General features: G+C 40.4%; 1 protein-coding gene across 1 annotated transcript; it reads right to left on the bottom strand.

Moving 5' to 3' along the window:
* Nucleotides 1–228: 228 nt before the first annotated feature.
* Nucleotides 229–1,830, bottom strand: LOC109416725 (phenoloxidase-activating factor 2). Its single transcript, XM_029857280.2, has 4 exons — nt 1,703–1,830; nt 1,560–1,630; nt 872–1,496; nt 229–816 (listed from the first exon to the last, which is right to left on the bottom strand). The coding sequence occupies exons 1-4, from the start codon at nt 1,775–1,777 to the stop codon at nt 253–255; spliced, it is 1,335 nt and encodes a 444-aa protein (XP_029713140.2). The 5' UTR covers nt 1,778–1,830; the 3' UTR covers nt 229–252.
* Between the last annotated feature and the right edge of the window lie 19,673 nt (nt 1,831–21,503).

Here is a 21,503-nt window from a genome sequence, read left to right as displayed (position 1 = left end):
TACCGATGCTCCATACACTAGGCGCCCTTCCTTATTTTGTCGACATTGAGAGAAACCCCTCCCTTGCCACCATTTTAATGCACGTTCCTGGGGTAAATGGACATAAAATATGCATACTATGTATATGCAAAACTAAAATTTTCTGTGATTTTCTCTAAAGGAAGCAATGAATCTGTTTAACGATTTTTCGGGATTAGTTTCGCCTTCAAGTAATAAACCTCATTCACATTCATTTCAATAATTATATTTCGTTCAGTTTTCCATATTGTTTCGTTTGTCTACAGAAACAAAATTGAGTTTCAACAATTCAGCGTCAATCCAGTTGGTGTACGAACAGGTACGAACGTAAACCCCGGGGATACCAGTCTGGCCACAATTGATACCCCAAGCAACAATACCGGCTTGGTAATACTTGTTCGGAACGCCTTCAACTGGGCATACAAGGGGAGATCCACCGTCTCCAGTGCAAGTGTCGATACCTTCCTCACCGCCTGCACAGATGAACGACTCATGCAAGCGGAATCGGTTGCCAAGCCTGGTAGTTCTGAGAGCATTTTGGCATTCGGCTCGTTGAACCATGGGTAGAGGAACTCTTTTGAGGATTTCATGGTAGCTGTGGGCATCAAATGCTGTCTTTCCCCAACCGGCGGCAAAACAGTTTGCACTGCTAAAGTCCATTCCTTGTGGTGGCAAACACGCAAGCTGTACGTTTTCTGCAGCCGTGAATGGATCTTCTACCACCAGTAAGGCCACATCGTTGAAAAGTAGGTTCCGATTGAAATTGGGATGAAGAATTATCGACGATACTTTGCGTTCCTGTAATGATCAGCCGGTTAAAATTTTGGAGACATTTAAAATAATTACAGCTTACCTGATGAGGATATATTTCATTGGTGGTCATGGTATCCCATTCACCTGCTCGAACAGTTAGCTGACCTGCTTCCTTATCCATCACACAGTGAGCAGCAGTTAAAATTACGTTGGGCGCGATCAGTGATCCACCGCACACATAAGTCGAAGCCTCTGTTTCTTCTGCTGCATGTAACTGAAGGACTGCAACCATCCATGGGAACTCACCAAACTCGGTTTCATTGAATTTGGAATTTGCAACCTTGAAGGCGATACCATCAGGATTTCTCATTCCACACTCTCCGAATTTCTTTGTTTGTTCGGCGGTGCGAACGGCAGTATCTTGGATCACTTCACTCGAGCTTCGTCCTTGTTGCTCTGTGTTTTCCGATTTGACTTCTTCAGAACTTTTTTCCTTTGATGCTTCGTTCGCGGCGGGCACACGAGGGATTTCACTAGTAGCTTCTGGTGGGTTAACCCTTGCTTCCTGATCATGCTCATCAGAGCGATCATCCTTTTCTCCAGAATTACTGCCTCCCATAGAGTATGATGGCGGGGGCGCAGCAGTCGTAACAACATGCTCCAAATCACAGCATATCTCCAAGTAATGGGGACAATCAGCTTCTACATAGTCTTCATCGCCAAACCTGAATATGGAGACGTTGTTAATATTTACCAAGCTAATTATGCCAAACTATTTCATACATTACCTCAAGTTTACGAAATCAACTCCTCCGAAAGTGTTATCACACTCATCCATTTTAACACACACGCCTTCACACTAGAAAGTTCAAAAGAAGAAAAATGCTCAAATTTGTAAACATACAGATTAGGATTAATCTACACAACGTACTTTGCCGGCTGCCAGTGTGATAGAGCCGTGCAAAACTCCAATCAACAAGGCCACCTTGAGCGCTCCGTATCCCATTCTGTTGCGAGTACTGATGATCACTGTGAAGATTAACTAACGTTCGACAGTTTTTATACTGTTCTTGAGTTGACCGTTATGGGTTTTACCACCATGCATGGAAAGCGCAGTATTCATCAATAAATCAAGCTCATCAAGATGGGATATAAAAACTATGTAAAGGGTAATGATGCTAGTGGTTTTATTTTCCATGAATCGACTTATGGTTTTCCAACTTAACTTGATTCGATTATTACTTATTCTTGGAATACCTCTCATAGTGGTTCAAACATTTTTTTAGTTTGAATTCTGCCCCTAACGTTTTTATCCTTTGACAGATACGAGGTTTTCTACTACGAAACTTCCTTAGTGTTAGTTATTCGCTTTTAGAGGCATTTCGAGTAAATGTCAATTTTAACAAATAATAAAAACCCAAATTAATCCACCTAGTGGTGATAGTGCCTTTCTCGTCGAATATGTTCTCATGATCTTTCCGTCGACGTAAATCAAAGTGTTCCTGAATCCTGATATTTTTTTAAAGATAAGCAAGCATTTTATCAAAGCCATCATTGAATTGAAAACTTATGATGGCACATAGGCCGATGTTATGTTCAATGTATAAGCAGAGCTGAATAATATCAAACTTCTCAGTCGACTGCTTGAGCACCTTCACTCGCACTGGAGACTTATCAATATCAAGACGATACCAACAAGCTAAGATATAACTTTTTACACAATCACAGATCATAAAGTTTTTTTTTTGCACATTTTAGGCTATATTTTAATGACAGTTGAAAACAAGAACGATAGGTAGTTAGTACAGTGAGACGTCTGTTTGTATGTGGTTTAAATTTGTCAAAATTTTGTTCGCTTACACATTTTTATCACTTGCATTGATTTTATTCACTTTCGTATTTCTGGCGAAGCGTTTAGGTTGCGCAACTCTACCGATAGTCTCTAATGTGGTATGAGCCTATTTTCTAGTTAACCGTTCCTCAGGTTATTAAAAAAGCCGAAATTTGGTGTATCGCAGAGTATATTTGGTTACTATCGATGCGGTACCGGAACAGGTTCCGGAGCACTATCGGGTCTCCTAAATATAGTCTCAGATTATTTTATTGCTAACGTTTATATGGTTACCTAAAAACACGATTTGAATTATCTGGGTATAGATCATTTTTACATTTAACCACTTTCAATGAGACACCCAGAACTGGTTTTGAGGCACTACCGGTTCTCAAAAATATGGTCTGAGGCTATGTTCTTACGAATCGATCATCGTGTTAACAAAAAAGCTGCTATTTGATGTACTGTCAAACACCGCGTAATCCTCACTCTACAATACGACACTTTTAAATTTGTACCTCGCAGTGAACTTCGGAAGCCAACAATCGTAAAATGAACTGTAGGATTTGACTGTAATCATTGTCGAATTAGCGTGGTTTTATGGTACCACACATATGGGTTTGGTTCAATTTCACATTTTACCACTTTCGGTTCACATTTTACTACTTACCGATTGTCCCTGATGTGGTATTAGACTAGTATCATGCAAATTGTTAATCAGTTTTCCTGAAAATTCGCGTATTGATGTACCTCATGCATGGGTGTGGTTCATTTGTGCATTTCGCCAGTTCCGGCAAGGCGGCCAGTTCCGGCCGGAAACTTTTTTGCCAAATCAAGATTCCTAAAATCCGCGATTTGATGTGTCGCATGTATGGGTTCAGTTCACTTTTATGTTTGGCCATTTCCGGCGGGGCACCCGTAACCGGTTCCGGATCACTACCGGTTCAGATATATTCTGAAAATATTCTCCTGCATACTGTTCATCAGTATATCAGAAAGCCACTATTTGATATGTCGCATGCATAGGTTAGGGTGACTTTTATACTTGGCCACCTCCAGCGGGACACCTAGAGCCGGTTCCGGAACACTACCGGTTCCGACATGATCTGAGAATGTTTTCCTGCTTACTGTTCATCAGGTTATCGAAAAAGACGCGGTTTGATATGTCGCATGCATGGTTTTAGTTTATTTTTATATTTGGTCACTTCCGGCGCGACACCCGGAACCGGTTCCAAATCACTACCGATTCAGATATATTCTGAAAATATTTTCCTGCTTACTGTTCATCAATATATGGAAAAAGCCACTATTTGATATGTCGCATGCATAGGTTTGAATAACTTTTATACTTGGCCACCTCCGGCGGGACATTTGGAACCGGTTCCGGAACACTACCGGTTCCGATATGGTCTGAGAATGTTTTCCTGCTTACTGTTCATCAGATTATCGAAAAAGCCGCGGTTTGATTTGTCGCATGCATGGGTTTAGATCGCTTTTATGTTTGGCCACTTCCAGCGGGACGTTCGGAACCGGTTCCGGGACACTACCGGTTCAGATATGGTCTTAGACCATTTTTATGCTTACCATTCATCAAGTTATCGAAAATGCCGTAGTTTGATGTGTCACATGCATGGGTTTGGAGCGTTTTCATATCTGGCCCCTTCCTGGGGTACTGGTCCGGAACACCTAAATGGCCATAACTCCGGAACCAATGGACTGATCCGAACCATTTTCAATAGGAAACAACGGGACCAGATTCCGCGTCGAATGAAATGTCGGTCATTAAAATCGGTTGAGGTTTACTGCCAAAAAGTGATGTGAGTTTTTTGTACACATACACACATACATACACACACACATACACCCACACATACACACACACACAGACATCACCTCGATTCGTCGAGCCGAGTTGATTGGTATATGTGACTTGACCCTCCGGGCCTCCTATCAAAAAGTCATTTTTGGAGTGAACATATAGCCTTTCCAGTACACTTGGTGTACGAGAAAGGCAAAAAATGTATGTAAACTGTCTTTGGGCTGCTAAATAGTGAGACGACAAGGTCATTCTACATAGTTCTGGACCCCACAAGTGCCTAATCAACTTCCTACGGGTCAATCGATGACGAAGGACGCCAGCTAAGAGTTGTATGTGGTAGTATGCTTAGCTGATAGTGCAGCCTGGGCACTGCTGTCCTTCCGACTCCAGCTAGATTGAGAAGGTACGTCCCAAGCGTTTGTTCACCAAGAAGGTGTGGCTCAAACAACATGCTGATATTGCATCCAGCGGTTGATTAAGAAATGCTGCATCATGACCTGCACGAAAATAACTGTCTATTTAGGAAACGCTGATCAGACCGATAGTTCTCTATGGGCACGAAACATGGATGACGGGGCTTTGAGAAAGCGGATGAACCATGAGCTGCTGAGAATCAACCATCGTCCAGAATCGGCATCGTCATCAAGATGTCGAATAGCAACCCGATAAAAAAAAATCTCGAGAGTAATCCGACCGGTACAAGAAAACGTGGTACGCAGCGAGCTATGTGAGTTGATCAAGTGGAGGACGATTTACGGACCCTTCGCAGAGTGCGGAACTCGAGATGCACTGCACAGTCATGGAGCGAGTCGAATGGAGACGACTCCTGCGTACAGCAGAGGGCACTCAGGACTTAGTCTATCTGGTAAGATGAGTACTGGTTGAAATCACAACTGCCTATAAACCAAGTATCATTTTCAAGTTTGAATTTAAAGCTATGAATGTAGATTTTTTTAAAAGTGATTTACTCTTTGAGCAAGAGAATAAAGTCTGCATGTCTATAATACAAACAAGGATTAATCTAGTAATTTCTTGATCACAGTACATGCGTATAACACAATCCGGAATCGGAAACATACTCTTGAGTGTTGGGGAATTCCGACTGATAATTCAATGCGAATGATAATCGACAATGATGACAATATTCAGTTTGTGGCTGGCGGTCTCCATCCTCGGTCACGCTCAATGCTCGCCAAGTCACACTCCAACTCCACCTGGTTCGCCTATCATGCTCTCTGCGCTCCATGCCTTGGTTCACCAACCGGATCGGTCGCAAACACCAACTTTACAGGGTTGTCCCGCATTCTTGCAACATGCCCTGCCCACCGTATCCTTCCGGCTGTGGCCACCTTCTGGTTGCTTGGTTCGCCGTAAAGTGCAGCGAGCTCGTAGTTCATCCTTCTCAGCCACACAGTGTTCTCCTGCACACCGCCGAAGATCGTCCTCAGCACGCATCGCTCGGAATCTCCGATTGCTTTCAGCTTCTTCTGGAGCCCATGGTACGACTTCCACTGATGATGCGCCTTCGTATTTCACGGCCAGCATTGTTGTCAGCCATTAGTAGGGATCCGAGGTAGATAAATCCTCCACCACCTCGAAAGTATAACCGTCTATAATAACATTACTACCTAGATGGATTCGGTCGTATTCGGTTCCGCCTACGTGCATGTACTTTGTTTTTGAGGCAATCACCGCCAGTCCAACCTTTGCTGCTTCGCGTTTCAGGCGGGTATACAGCTCTGCCACCGTTCCAAATGTTCTGGCGATAATGTCCATGTCGTCCGCAAAGCAGACAAATAGACCGAATTTTGAGAAAATTGTTCCCCGGAATTTAATTCCGCCCAATTCTACTTATCCTTTTACAGATACGCGTATTTCGACTACCACTTGTAATCCATTCAGTAAAGTAAGACCAAATCGACTGCGACGAAAAAGATAATAGTATAATACGTGTTTGTTAATTAAGTGCTTTGTGTCGGAAGTTTTTTGTTCGGATGTTTGTATGTTCTGTGACTACTGCTCAGCAACTAGAGCCACCTGACAAAAAAGCTAAAGTTTCTAATCCTTGAAAAAAATGTTAAATATATCGAAACGTCGAACATAGAAACAAATTAGTTTTTGATTTGTGAAAAGACTGCTACGCCACCAACATATCATTGCCAGATTCCCTCAGTCGATACTATTCCCTCCTTGTAATCTTCTTCAGTGTCAGTTATCCACTGTTGAGCCCGGCTCGTCGCATCTCACCTTCCAGAGCGATGTTCAAGAGTAGGCTTCCCGGATAAAACTAACCATAGGGTATTTGGTGAAAACCATTCATGTACCATACAGTGTACCAGCTACAATAAAGTATATTGTAATGAAATGGTTCGCCAAAAGCTGTGCACATTGTAGCTACTATACATTTACATTAGATCTTTATGGAACAATATATTATACTGTTTTTCTTACGTTTGAATCATTCACTATTCCGAAATATTTTTTTCCGTCCATTTTTAATTATTTATTAGGTTTTAGATTTTTCCGTGCTTTGTTTTGTTGATGTTCGTGACGTTTTTGTTGCAAAGGAAAGGAAAGGAAAGAGAAAAAAGTGAATCAGTTGAAACCAAGGGATAGTCACTCTACACAGTGTGCCTTGGGCACACCAGTGGCACCGGTTGGCGCAGGTTCACATAATAAGGATGCTATAGACTGTTTCAGAAATTATAAATACACTAACCGATACAATACAACCGACACAATACGATAACCTGCCATTTCAATTTGAGCACAATATCCAAAAAAGTTTCTTCTAGCTCTTATAGTAAACACGCTAACGAAGCAAATAATACCAATTTTGTTGATGTTTCTGGTAAAAGTTAAAAAATAGGGCTCTGTAAACAAGATGATCAAAATTTGAAATTGCACAAAGTGGTCAAAAAATGTAGCATAGTAGAAAAGAAAAAAATCTCACAGATAAAATATTTAATTTCCAAACACAATAAAAATTGCTGTATCGATAAAAAAAAGATTTCTCGATTGGTAAAAGTAATTTTTACTGGAATACTTGATCAAGAATCACCATTACGGGCCTACTCAAAACAAAAATTTTTGTTTCAAATTTCTCAACAACACCAATAGCAACAAACGTTAAGCAAACGAATGTCTTAATTACTGTTTACTGCATTCGTTTTTATGGTATGACAAGCTTTGTCATCTGAAGGATCAAATGAGCTGAAAAAATAAGTAAGTTTAGATTAAATGCGTTCAGGAAAGCTAAGAAACTGTATGGTAGTTCTTATGTTCCGTAGAAAACCTTTAAAAATGAGAAACTTGATCTCCGAAAAAATGTTGTGGAAATGCCTTTATCGATTTTTTCCAAATTTTGATCAAGGCATTCCTTAGACAACTTGTTGAGAAAGCGAATGTGATAAAAATTTAGATAATTTTTGGTATTTAGTGATAAAAAATGTTGAAATCATTAAAAAACACCTTTGTGCAAATGTAAATTTGAAAAATTAAGTTATTTGTTGGAGAACTCGACTGTTCTTTAAAATATCAAGACAATTGAAAGGAAATATAAAAATATGGAGTACAATATGCTATTCTCTGAAAAAAGTTGGTAAACATCATTAGAACTGTCCATTTAATTTAATAAACGAAGTGTATTTATAATTTCTGAAACAGTCTATATAAAATAACGACTTTTCGTTCGTAGCAATCGTCAGTTAAACGGAATGTTGAAACCGAAACAATACCTTCAGTAGAACTTTTGTAAACTATTCGAACAAAATACCAATTTAACAAATCCTGTTTGTTTCAGAATGGTGCTAAATAGTTGCTGTGATGTTTAATGGAAAGTATGTGAATCTGTTATAATGTGGATGCGTTTTTTTTTTTTTTTTTTTGCAAGAAGTAATAAATACATTTTTTCCATGAGCCCAACCAAGAATGTCTCAATTTATCAACAATTGCCGGTGACCTTAGAATCAAGCTTAGAATCTTCAACATCGATAATTAGTTTCAGAATTTTGCTGCGAACTCTTAAAAACCTGTCCATTCTCAATTCTTAATTTTTTTCCAGGTAACTCATTTCTAATGTCATTCAAAATTAATTCAAAATACCCTAACTTGTTCTTTCCTATAAGTTTAATCAAAAACCCCTTCTAAAGCTTATAGGAGCTTTTCTATGATTCTTCCGAGAATTTCCTTCAGAAAACTACAATATTATTCTAGCATACCTCCGTCATCAAATTTAACAATTCCTCCATCAGCCATAATAGAAATTCCTCCAGATTTTTCCCCTTATTTCACTAAAATGTCCCCCAAAACCAAGCACAAAACCGCTTAACATTACATCTCGGAATCATTTCAGAATCCACTTGGAATTATATCCAGAAAATATTTTCGTTGACATTCTCGTTGAAAAACAAAAACAATAAAGTACTATAAATTCTATGGTTGCTAAGAAAATAATGCCAGTGCGGCGTCACTTTATTATAGCAGTCGCCATAATATATTTTAGAGCCTCGGCGCTTCAGCACATCGGCACACTAGGGCACACCAAGGCACACATCGAAAATCGTTGGCACAAATGAAGTGTGTAGAGTGACTACCCCTTGGTTGAAACATCTATTTAAAGCCAATAAAATGTTTAAATAAGTGGTAAACCAGGTGTCCTAAGGACTGAGGATCCAAGAGATATGACGGGCATGTGAACTTTCCCTCTACCACAACCGAATCAAATGCGATTTATCTTTGACGTAGAGCCATCTTTAACATATGGACTGGATTGGACACTGAAACAACTTCTTATATAAGTTCGTCTGCGGGTTGGATTTTTAACCTAACTCATATTTGAATCGAACTAGACAATTTTCTCATGAGTTGGTATGTATTTACTTTAGTCAAACTGGAGCCTTAATATTGCAATAACGGTTAAGCACGCTGTAATGATACTTATGTACCTCGTCACTCACTTCATGCAACTACATTAGTGGTCTAATAACACTTAGTGCGCTCGGCATAGTTCCATCATGCCTCTCAAAGTGTTGCCACAAATAATGCTTAGTTTGCAAAACCCAGTCATCTGGCTAGTGGGACATGGGAGCCTATGCTTCAACTGTTAATGCAATCAAAGACTACTCAGACTTAGACGAGTTTAGGTTAGTTTGGCTAGATAGCCTAAGATGCCATAAACAGGAGGAAAATGGCAAGATAATATAACATTATATGGTTTATGTAATGTAAAACAATACACCATACCAAAAGAGAACCATTACAAAACCATTTGATTAAATGTATAGCCAGTAGTGAAATTACAATTAAAAACAATATAGTTACGGTACATTTTATTGTTTGAAACTATACATGTACCATACAATGTACGGTATAATAAAACCCACGTATCAGTATTTCGAACAATTCATTTACAATAAAATGTATGGTTTTGCAAAAAAATATATATGGAGAAAAATATTTTTTGTATTGTAACTATACTTAACAACCTGTATACTATATTGTAAAAATCTTATTTACAATTCACTGTATGGTGTCTACATTACATCTTACTGTTTTTGTATTTTTATTTTTACAGTAGTGTCTATTGTAACAATATGGTTCTAAATAGTACTGTTACAATACAACGTTCGGTTTTTCTACTGTATTTTTTATTCGGGTTGAGAGTCCGGTACCTTGTCGCAGTCCCCGGCGAGATTCAAACGAACTGGATAGTTCACCCGAAAGCCTTACGCAGTTTTGCATACCGTAGGGATACGAAAATACCGGTAATAGTGACTAATATTTGGGCCCGAAATACCGGTGTTGGCAGACAGTTTGGAGGAGATTTCACAAATAAAAAAATATTCGCTTATATTACTATAGCATGTGTGATGAAAAGTACAATAATAATCATTCGAAGAATAGTTTTCGAATGTACGACGTAAAATCAATGAGTTTGAGTTGGCTATTTGAGCAATTTTGATTAATTTTATAAATGATATTGTCCGCATGATTGACATCATTGCGTTCAATGATCGATGATTGTATGCGCCAAAAGGCACCATCGCATCGCGCTGCTAGCGTCGTCGTTGTACTGTGGTGGATGGTAGGGGAGACGTAGACTTGATCCCCTTTTCTTTATCCCAGATTATTTCTTCAACGCAACGAAGAGCAAGGAGTTACTTTGTAGTTTTAAATACATCACATAAATGTTGAACATCCTCCAAAAAATAATGGATTTTCTTTGCATAGAACAAAAGTTATAAAGGTTTTTAAAAAAAGTGATCAAAATCGAAATTTTTTCAGACTAGTGGAGACTTGATCCCTTGTTTGGGGAGATATGATCCCTCCCTAAAACAGCAATTTAAAACTTTTTTTTTTGCTTTTTGTGAGAAAATTATGCCTGCAGAAATACTATTACCGTATGCGTGATAATGTTTGCACCATCGTCAAATAAAATTCCAGTTTGACTTGTGAAGACAATGTATTGGTTTTATTTGCAGGAATTTAAGCTATTACTCATATCCTAGTAGGCTGTGAATAAAAAGTGTTGATTTTCTTAGTTTTACACTTGCATAATGACTAAGTGGCAACCTAACTCGTGATTTGTCCACGCGCAAATGTCGAAAAGTATCCGTGGTAGTGTCAAAGTCAAGATAAACAATTTTTGAATTTATTTTTTTATTTTGACATTGCATAATGGTGTAGACACTGGCACACAAACAAAAATTATAATAACTATTGATTCTGGAATCAATCAGGGCCTGTATAGCCGAGGCGGTAAACGCACGGGTATTCAGCATGACCATGCTGAGGGTGACGGGTTCGATTCCCGGTCGGTCCAGGATCTTTTCGTAAAGGAAATTTCCTTGACTTCCTTGGGCATAGAGTATCTTCGTGCCTGCCACACGATATACACATGCAAAATGGTCATTGGCAGAGGAAGCTCTCAGTTAAAAACTGTGGAAGTGCTCATAGAACACTAAGCTGAGAAGCAGGCTTTGTCCCAGTGAGGACGTTACGCCAAGAAGAGGAGAGGAGGATTCTGGCATTTGGTACGGATCGATAGTTTTTCGGAAATCGAAAAAAACGGAGGTTGCGTTCGGGCAAATTCAAGACTTTCTTATATGGCGCTACTCGTAGCTCCTGGATGCCATTGGTAATAATGTAAGTTTTTTTTTTCTATGGTCGAAGGATCATAAAGGCCACCGTAATTTTCCTTTTGGATATGCCATGCCGTTAAGTCGCTGATTTCGCGTTTCTTTGCCATTTTTCTCATTGAAAGCATATAATTCACCCAAATCTTATTTTTAGTGGCAGCGATAGCTTTCTTAATCCATCTTAACCTTGGACGACCTTCGGGAATAGTTGCCCTTGCTTTTTTTGACGTAGGACTACGTCTCTCTTTTCTATACCGGGTGTCATTCTAAATTTTCAGAAATCGGCCGCGTTACGTTTGAAGTGGAGATTTTGAGCGTTAATAACTCAGCCATTTCTCGTTGAATTTTCAAAATTTTGGCTCCAATTGTTTGGAAATCTTTACACCAATTATGTCCAATATTAACATTTGCTGATTTTCAATAACAAACTATTGAAAAATTGGGAAAAGTGAACCCATGTTTATTCCAGCCAATCACGATCGAGCACATTTTGGATGCTCCCGTCGAATATAAAAGCTACTGCTTCTTCGCATCTTCCCTCATTTGTCTTTGTCGTCTCGAGGTGAACGCATCGAACGAGAGCTGCTCACTTTCTTTGTTTGCGTTTTCGCTCATTCTTCTTTGACGGCCGTGTCGGCTCGGTGTCGGAGCGGTGGTTGTCGGCAAGGGTGCTGTTGTACATTCGCCTTCTAACCGTCTAACGCAACAGACCAAGGAAGGAATACTTTTCATCGATTGTTCGGCGGTGGTGGCAGAGGCAGCAGCAAAATCCGGAATCGCACCCACGGCAGCAAGCGGCGGGCCAATTTTCGACGGCTTCCAGCAAACAGCGCGGAGAAATCCAACACGCATTGCGTGGCATGATAAATTCATGTCAATTTTCTGTCTGAAATCGTCCAATATTCGAACGGTTCTTTTCAGGACCACAGAAAATTATTCCTCAAGAGTTGTGAATCAGATAATTATTTAATTCCATCGCTCGGTAGAAGTGTGGTGCAACCGAAAAGTGAAAAACTGTATGTTTGGTTGCCCCGCAACAATAATGATGCCGGCCACTAATGATTCCACCAGGAATTTAGCAACGTTTTATCATACTCAGACCATTTTTCGTGAAACATTGTTTGATTTAACCATTTTTCGAATTTAAATTATCCAAATCTTCCAATATTTTGGTTACTTTATAGAGCTTGCTGACGTTTATTCACCTTTCTCTTTCAAACATGCAAGCGGAATAGGATTTGTTGTCATCAGGAAAGGTTTCCCGATGAAAACAAATCCTATCCCGTCTGCAAGCTTGAAAGAGAGAGGTGAATAAACGTCAGCAAGCTCTATTCGTTAAATTACAGATAACAGACGTTTATGCTTATATTGGCAATGTGTGTAAAAATGCTCAACAGTCATTTTGTATGTAACGAGCAGCTGAAACTCATGTGGCAATCATTTAGAGATGGCGCAGTGATCGATAGTCAGTGATCGCTTTCAAGATTGCATGCACTACGCAATTTTACATTCAAGATTGTATTCGATCTTGAATGAAAGTGGAACTTTGAAGTATTTTTGCATTCAAGTTAGATGTAATGTCGCAATCAGTTGAGTAGATGGCGGTAGTGAGCCAACGTATATCGTTTTGAACATTTACACAGGATTCTGCGAAAAATTTGTACTAGCATAAACATCTGTTATCTGTGGTTAAATGAAAATTTTCTCATTTCTCGGTTGATTAACCGTTTCAAGCGTCTGGTGCATGCGGGGCGGGGCATGCAATCGAAATAAACTGGAATCCAGTCAAATGGGAGGAGCTTCATCTGCTAATCTAGGGACATAAAAGCTGTTCCCCCTGATTTCTTTCGTCATTTTCGTTGGATCAGTCAAGCAGGGTGGATGTCACCTCCACAGCTGAGCAGTGGCACATCAACCCAGCCGCAACTCTCGGCTATCGTGCGGATAGCACCAGGAATCTCATCCATGACAGAAAGCGGCGTACCAGTTTTCGGTGGCATCCTGTATTTAGCATTAAGGAGAAAACCAACACGCATTGCGTGACATGATGTTTTCATGCCATTTCGTTCCTTAAATCGTCAATTAATCAAACGGTCCTTTTCAGGACCACCGAAAATATTTCCTCAAGAGTTGTAAATCAGATATTCTCATTCCATCAATCGAGAAAAATATGGTTCAATCGAAAAATGAAAAATTGAATTCCGGCCACTAATCGTTCCACCCAGAATTTAGCAACGCATTGTCCTATCAGAACCATTTTTCGTGAAACACTGGGGAGCGTCCAGAAATTACGTCACGTTTAAAGGGGGGGGGGTCAGCAAAGTGTGACAACCCATACAAAAATTTCAGAGGTCCCATACAAAAAGTGTGACATAGGGATGAGGAGGGGTTGAAAATGACTAATTTTTGTGTGCCTTAATTTAAGGACGATCCCTTGTTTAATTCTAGCATTTTTCGAATTAAAATGATCTAAATCTTTTTATATTTTGGTTACTTTATTTTGTTAAATGAAATTTTCTCTCATTTCTTGGTTGAAAATCGTTAGAAGCGTCCGAAGCATGCGGGGCGGGTCATGCAATCGAAACAAACTGGAAAGCCAGCCGAATGGGAGGAGCTTCATCTGCTATAGGGGCATAAAAGGTGTTTCCTCTGATTTCTTTCGTCATTTTCATTGGATCAGTCAGGGAGGGTGGAGGTGGATATCACGTCCACGGCTGCGCAGCAGCACGTCAACTGCGACGAGTGATAGCACCAGGAATCTCATCCACTGATCACGGCTGCGGTGGGCCCGGCAATGGAAGTTACCTCCGCAGCTGAGTAGCTGCCAGTCCTGCAAAATATCAGTCTCAGTGCCTGTTTTTCAGCCGAAAATGAATGACTGCGGGGGTCGTTTTCAGTTCCTCGTTGTGAGAACTGATAGAGTCCGAGAACTCCATTCGTGAGCGACCCAACAAGATCAATTCCCAATCATCCGCACACTACTCATGCTGAAAGGCCATTCGTCTCAAGCGGTGGCTTGTGAGAGTGAGTGCCCTATACGCTACCACGGGTGAAAACATTCAACTACAGAAAATTGAATGGAAATTTAGCCTTGTCAGCTCTCGCTTTCAGCACGCTGCGTGCGAGTGTGAGTACCTATTTCATTTCGCTCCCGCGTTGCTGTTCGGAAAACAACAATGACAGGAAAACCAAAACGGGGAAAATGAAAAAAAGCAAAATATCGCTATCATAAAGGCCTGTCGAAAAATTGCAGCACTGGTAGCTGCGCACCAACCCAGCGACGGCTCTCGGCTATCTATCTGATAGAACCAGGAATCTCATTCACGGCAGCAGGCGGCGGCAGTTTTCGATGGCTTCCCGCATTCAGTGTGAATAATTTTCAATTGTCTTTCTAAAATCAACCGTTATTTGAACGGACCTTTTCAGGACTAGAGAAAATTATTCCTTAAGAGTTATGAATCGGATAATTTTCGGATATATCGTCGGTTTCCTGCAATAGGGGCACAACTCAAAATTTGTCGTTTTTGAGATTTTGATGGCAAATGATGAAAAACTATGCAAACTTTCATCTCACAAAGACCCGTTCCGAAATTCGTTGAGAAACGCGAGATTTTTGAATTTTCACCAATTTTCCGCAATAAAGGCACAACTCAAAATCAGTCAACTTTTTCAATAGTCGATGAAAAATAGTAATCCAAAAATCATGAAACAGATAGTCCTTCAGCCCCTTTCTATGATACAACAATCAAAATTCGTTTACTTTTGTCGAATAATGAGAGAAATAAGTGAACTTGTAGGAAGTGCTTCAAGTTTGCCAATTTTCAAATGCTCATTCTGAAAATTCACATTTTTTGAGTTGTGCCCCTATTGCAGGAAACCGACGATATTTCAACGATCGGTAAAAGTGTAGTGCATTCGAAAAGTGAATGGTTGAATGCTTGGTGGCTCAGAAACAGCAAAATCGAACACTAATCTTTCTACCCGAAATTTAGCAACGCGTTATCTTATTCGGAGAATTGTACCTGAAACATTGTTTCATTCTAATGTTTATCGAATTAAAATGATCTTAATTTTTCAATACTTCGATTAGTTTATCCGTTCGATTCGAAATTGTCTCAAAGAACGGTTGCAGTAGTTTTAAGCGTCTGACACAATGTGGGCGGGTCATGCAAATGGAATAAACTGGGAAGCCCGCCGAATGGGAGGAGCTTCATCTGCATAAAAGCTGTTTCCTCAGACCATTTTCGTCATTTTCCATGGATCAGTCAAGGAGAGTGGAGATGCCACCTCCCAGCTAGGCAGCAGCACACAAACTCAGCGATGACTCTCGGCTATCGTGGTGGCAGCATTAGGAATCTCATCCACGACAGCAAACGGCCGCATTCAGTATGGGTAAAATCGCATTGCGTGATGAATTCATGCAATTGTCTTGCCAAAATCTTCCGTTTTATAAACGGTCTTTTCCAGGATCAGCGAAAATGATTCCTCAAGAGTTATGATTCGGATAATTAAAAGCGACAGATTGAAAGCTTGGTAGTTCAGCAATAGTGAAGTGGCTACTAATGTTCTTCCTGGATGAAAACAACGTATTGTCGAAAGAGTTTCACGTTAAACTTTCGTTGAAAAGATCTATTTAACGCCGTTAAATTATCTAATAATTTTATCCGCTCGATGAAAATTCTCTCGTAGAACAGTAATTTAACCATTTCTCTTCAAAACGAAATAACTCTTGAATTAGTCAACATCTTCCCAAATAACAGAACCAGCTGAATAACAGCTTCTTGAGCTAAAGTTAGCTCAAGAGTGATTCGTTTTACTCTTATACAGCAAAAATGTGTGTTGGGTTGTGAATGCGTTCAGCGAAAGCGATCACACAACAACTTTACTCAACACATCAGTCCACCATTTGTATTATCATAACAACAAACATTGTATTATGGAAATATAAAAGTCGGAATCTCGTTCCAGCCTTTGTCCTACGTCAACATTGCGGTTATGTCTCAGACATTACCCACTTCTAGTTTTTCGGTCTAAGACTGTTTTACGGTTCTCCTGAACACTCCTGATATGTCTTTTTTAACATTTGCGCGTGGACAAGTCCCGACTACCGCTGCTACCCCTACATGGTGCAAATTTTAAACTTAAGAAATCGGATTTTTTTACCCGCAACCTACTGTGATATGAGTTAGAGCTTACGTACATGCAATAAAAACCAAGACATTGTGTGTACAGGTGATATGGGTACCTTATTTGTACGATGGTGCAAACATTATCACGCATACGGTACTTTAAATAAAACGATCTCTTCATGATATTTTTAACGAATGTTCCCAAATTTTATAAGAATCGTCACGTTATTCGAATTTGTTTTTTAAAACGTTTCTGGTAATTCAGGCTATTAATAATGAAATAGACACTCAGTCTTCGTTTTAAACCATTTATTCAAATTCATTAAGTTTACATTAATTATGTTCACGACAGCTTATTGTTTGATGTGAAAAAGGAAAAATATAATTGACTTTCGGACTTGTTGGAGAATTAAAGTTTACGACGGCATGGTTTGTTGTTGGGCTGTTTCTTGTTTTGTTGTTTTTCCTGTTTGATTTTAAACTCCTGTTCGATTTTCACTCGAATAGGAGTGTCCGTCAGGATTTGAGTCGCACCACGCTTCCGACCCTTCCGCAAATTTTTGCGTGGTGAAGCTTTGGGAAACGGTCGAATTTCCTCTGGAGACTTGATTTTGTGTCCAGTCGCTGGATCATTACGAGGTTCCTGCTTGACGTCTGGTGTAGGTGGATGTGCAGTGAGGGGAGCAGCTGTTTTTTTGTTGCACCTGGGGCTTATTCCGAACTGTTTTCTTCGGAAGTGTAGGATTAGACGATTAGATATTGGTACACAAGAAAATAAAATATTGTTGATATTAAAATAGACATCCCTACTATTTGGTAGCGAAATCGCCCAATGCTGCTCGCGCAGAGCGATTGTCGAAAATTGGAGGAAAAATATTTGTGATTGTAGGCTATAGAAGATGCGCACATCACGGTGCCAGTCAGTTGATTGACGATAGTGACGACGAATGGACGCAGCAGCGGAGAGCAACGGCAGCACTCCAGTAGTGGAACGCCGAAAAGCGTCAGTCCGCTCCGACGATGAGCAAGCGGGTGGTGCCGCCCTCTTCGTCGGAGCGTCGCTAGAAATCACCGGCGGGAATAGCCGGCTCGTAGTGAGGTTCTTGAGAGTTCCCTCACTACGGGCTGGATCGAGATTTCCTCCGGTCACGACAGGAAGCTTCGGTGGTTCTGCCCAGGGTTCTGCCTCTGGAGAAATCTAGCTGGTTTACGACGTTTCCTGGTTCCTTTCTGTTGATCACCGATGGAGTCAATTGTTGTATCATGTGCATCAACTGGCGCGGAAGTTTCCGGAGCTGGAGTTCCTGAAATGCCGTCGGATGAACCAGTTTCCTGTCGGTCGACATCAGCAGCATTACTTTTTTGAATGATTGATCCACCCTCATCGACAGCAACAGGAGCGGTACTTGGTTGATCAACAGGTTCAGGTCTGTCAGTCTTCGCCAGTGAATTTTTCCGAAATCATAGGAAAAATCCCAGTTGTTGGGAATCCACTGAGGATGTTTTTGCAGTAAACGCTTGAGGGAAAATCTTGCCAAAACATTCCGCTATCTCATATATAGTCAGTGTGTTTCCTGCATGCTGTGACATCCAATCATCACATGCCCGGTTGTAGAGTGTTTTCAAAGGGCCATACACAGTCCTATCCAGTGGCTGCAGTTTGTGCGATGTGTGCGGTGGGATTGTGAACCCTTTATAAGGTCGAGAGAACCAGGCACGGAAACCACTCGTTCTACATTGGAATGTAAAGTACTTGTGGTGTAATGAACAAAAATGTTTTTATTTTCAAAAAACTAGAAGTGGGTAATGTCTGAGACATAACCGCAATGTTGACGTAGGACAAAGGCTGGAACGAGATTCCGACTTTTATATTTCCATAATACAATGTTTGTTGTTATGATAATACAAATGGTGGACTGATGTGTTGAGTAAAGTTGTTGTGTGATCGCTTTCGCTGAACGCATTCACAACCCAACACACATTTTTGCTGTATAAGAGTAAAACGAATCACTCTTGAGCTAACTTTAGCTCAAGAAGCTGTTATTCAGCTGGTTCTGTTATTTGGGAAGATGTTGACTAATTCAAGAGTTATTTCGTTTTGAAGAGAAATGGTTAAATTACTGTTCTACGAGAGAATTTTCATCGAGCGGATAAAATTATTAGATAATTTAACGGCGTTAAATAGATCTTTTCAACGAAAGTTTAACGTGAAACTCTTTCGACAATACGTTGTTTTCATCCAGGAAGAACATTAGTAGCCACTTCACTATTGCTGAACTACCAAGCTTTCAATCTGTCGCTTTTAATTATCCGAATCATAACTCTTGAGGAATCATTTTCGCTGATCCTGGAAAAGACCATTTATAAAACGGAAGATTTTGGCAAGACAATTGCATGAATTCATCACGCAATGCGATTTTACCCATACTGAATGCGGCCGTTTGCTGTCGTGGATGAGATTCCTAATGCTGCCACCACGATAGCCGAGAGTCATCGCTGAGTTTGTGTGCTGCTGCCTAGCTGGGAGGTGGCATCTCCACTCTCCTTGACTGATCCATGGAAAATGACGAAAATGGTCTGAGGAAACAGCTTTTATGCAGATGAAGCTCCTCCCATTCGGCGGGCTTCCCAGTTTATTCCATTTGCATGACCCGCCCACATTGTGTCAGACGCTTAAAACTACTGCAACCGTTCTTTGAGACAATTTCGAATCGAACGGATAAACTAATCGAAGTATTGAAAAATTAAGATCATTTTAATTCGATAAACATTAGAATGAAACAATGTTTCAGGTACAATTCTCCGAATAAGATAACGCGTTGCTAAATTTCGGGTAGAAAGATTAGTGTTCGATTTTGCTGTTTCTGAGCCACCAAGCATTCAACCATTCACTTTTCGAATGCACTACACTTTTACCGATCGTTGAAATATCGTCGGTTTCCTGCAATAGGGGCACAACTCAAAAAATGTGAATTTTCAGAATGAGCATTTGAAAATTGGCAAACTTGAAGCACTTCCTACAAGTTCACTTATTTCTCTCATTATTCGACAAAAGTAAACGAATTTTGATTGTTGTATCATAGAAAGGGGCTGAAGGACTATCTGTTTCATGATTTTTGGATTACTATTTTTCATCGACTATTGAAAAAGTTGACTGATTTTGAGTTGTGCCTTTATTGCGGAAAATTGGTGAAAATTCAAAAATCTCGCGTTTCTCAACGAATTTCGGAACGGGTCTTTGTGAGATGAAAGTTTGCATAGTTTTTCATCATTTGCCATCAAAATCTCAAAAACGACAAATTTTGAGTTGTGCCCCTATTGCAGGAAACCGACGATATATCCGAAAATTATCCGATTCATAACTCTTAAGGAATAATTTTCTCTAGTCCTGAAAAGGTCCGTTCAAATAACGGTTGATTTTAGAAAGACAATTGAAAATTATTCACACTGAATGCGGGAAGCCATCGAAAACTGCCGCCGCCTGCTGCCGTGAATGAGATTCCTGGTTCTATCAGATAGATAGCCGAGAGCCGTCGCTGGGTTGGTGCGCAGCTACCAGTGCTGCAATTTTTCGACAGGCCTTTATGATAGCGATATTTTGCTTTTTTTCATTTTCCCCGTTTTGGTTTTCCTGTCATTGTTGTTTTCCGAACAGCAACGCGGGAGCGAAATGAAATAGGTACTCACACTCGCACGCAGCGTGCTGAAAGCGAGAGCTGACAAGGCTAAATTTCCATTCAATTTTCTGTAGTTGAATGTTTTCACCCGTGGTAGCGTATAGGGCACTCACTCTCACAAGCCACCGCTTGAGACGAATGGCCTTTCAGCATGAGTAGTGTGCGGATGATTGGGAATTGATCTTGTTGGGTCGCTCACGAATGGAGTTCTCGGACTCTATCAGTTCTCACAACGAGGAACTGAAAACGACCCCCGCAGTCATTCATTTTCGGCTGAAAAACAGGCACTGAGACTGATATTTTGCAGGACTGGCAGCTACTCAGCTGCGGAGGTAACTTCCATTGCCGGGCCCACCGCAGCCGTGATCAGTGGATGAGATTCCTGGTGCTATCACTCGTCGCAGTTGACGTGCTGCTGCGCAGCCGTGGACGTGATATCCACCTCCACCCTCCCTGACTGATCCAATGAAAATGACGAAAGAAATCAGAGGAAACACCTTTTATGCCCCTATAGCAGATGAAGCTCCTCCCATTCGGCTGGCTTTCCAGTTTGTTTCGATTGCATGACCCGCCCCGCATGCTTCGGACGCTTCTAACGATTTTCAACCAAGAAATGAGAGAAAATTTCATTTAACAAAATAAAGTAACCAAAATATAAAAAGATTTAGATCATTTTAATTCGAAAAATGCTAGAATTAAACAAGGGATCGTCCTTAAATTAAGGCACACAAAAATTAGTCATTTTCAACCCCTCCTCATCCCTATGTCACACTTTTTGTATGGGACCTCTGAAATTTTTGTATGGGTTGTCACACTTTGCTGACCCCCCCCCCTTTAAACGTGACGTAATTTCTGGACGCTCCCCAGTGTTTCACGAAAAATGGTTCTGATAGGACAATGCGTTGCTAAATTCTGGGTGGAACGATTAGTGGCCGGAATTCAATTTTTCATTTTTCGATTGAACCATATTTTTCTCGATTGATGGAATGAGAATATCTGATTTACAACTCTTGAGGAAATATTTTCGGTGGTCCTGAAAAGGACCGTTTGATTAATTGACGATTTAAGGAACGAAATGGCATGAAAACATCATGTCACGCAATGCGTGTTGGTTTTCTCCTTAATGCTAAATACAGG

This window comes from Aedes albopictus, chromosome 3, assembly GCF_035046485.1.
Source record: "Aedes albopictus strain Foshan chromosome 3, AalbF5, whole genome shotgun sequence".
NCBI classification, from domain to species: Eukaryota; Metazoa; Arthropoda; class Insecta; order Diptera; family Culicidae; genus Aedes; species Aedes albopictus.
Note: the sequence above shows the minus strand (reverse complement) of the source record. Positions and strands in the feature narration are given on the sequence as shown.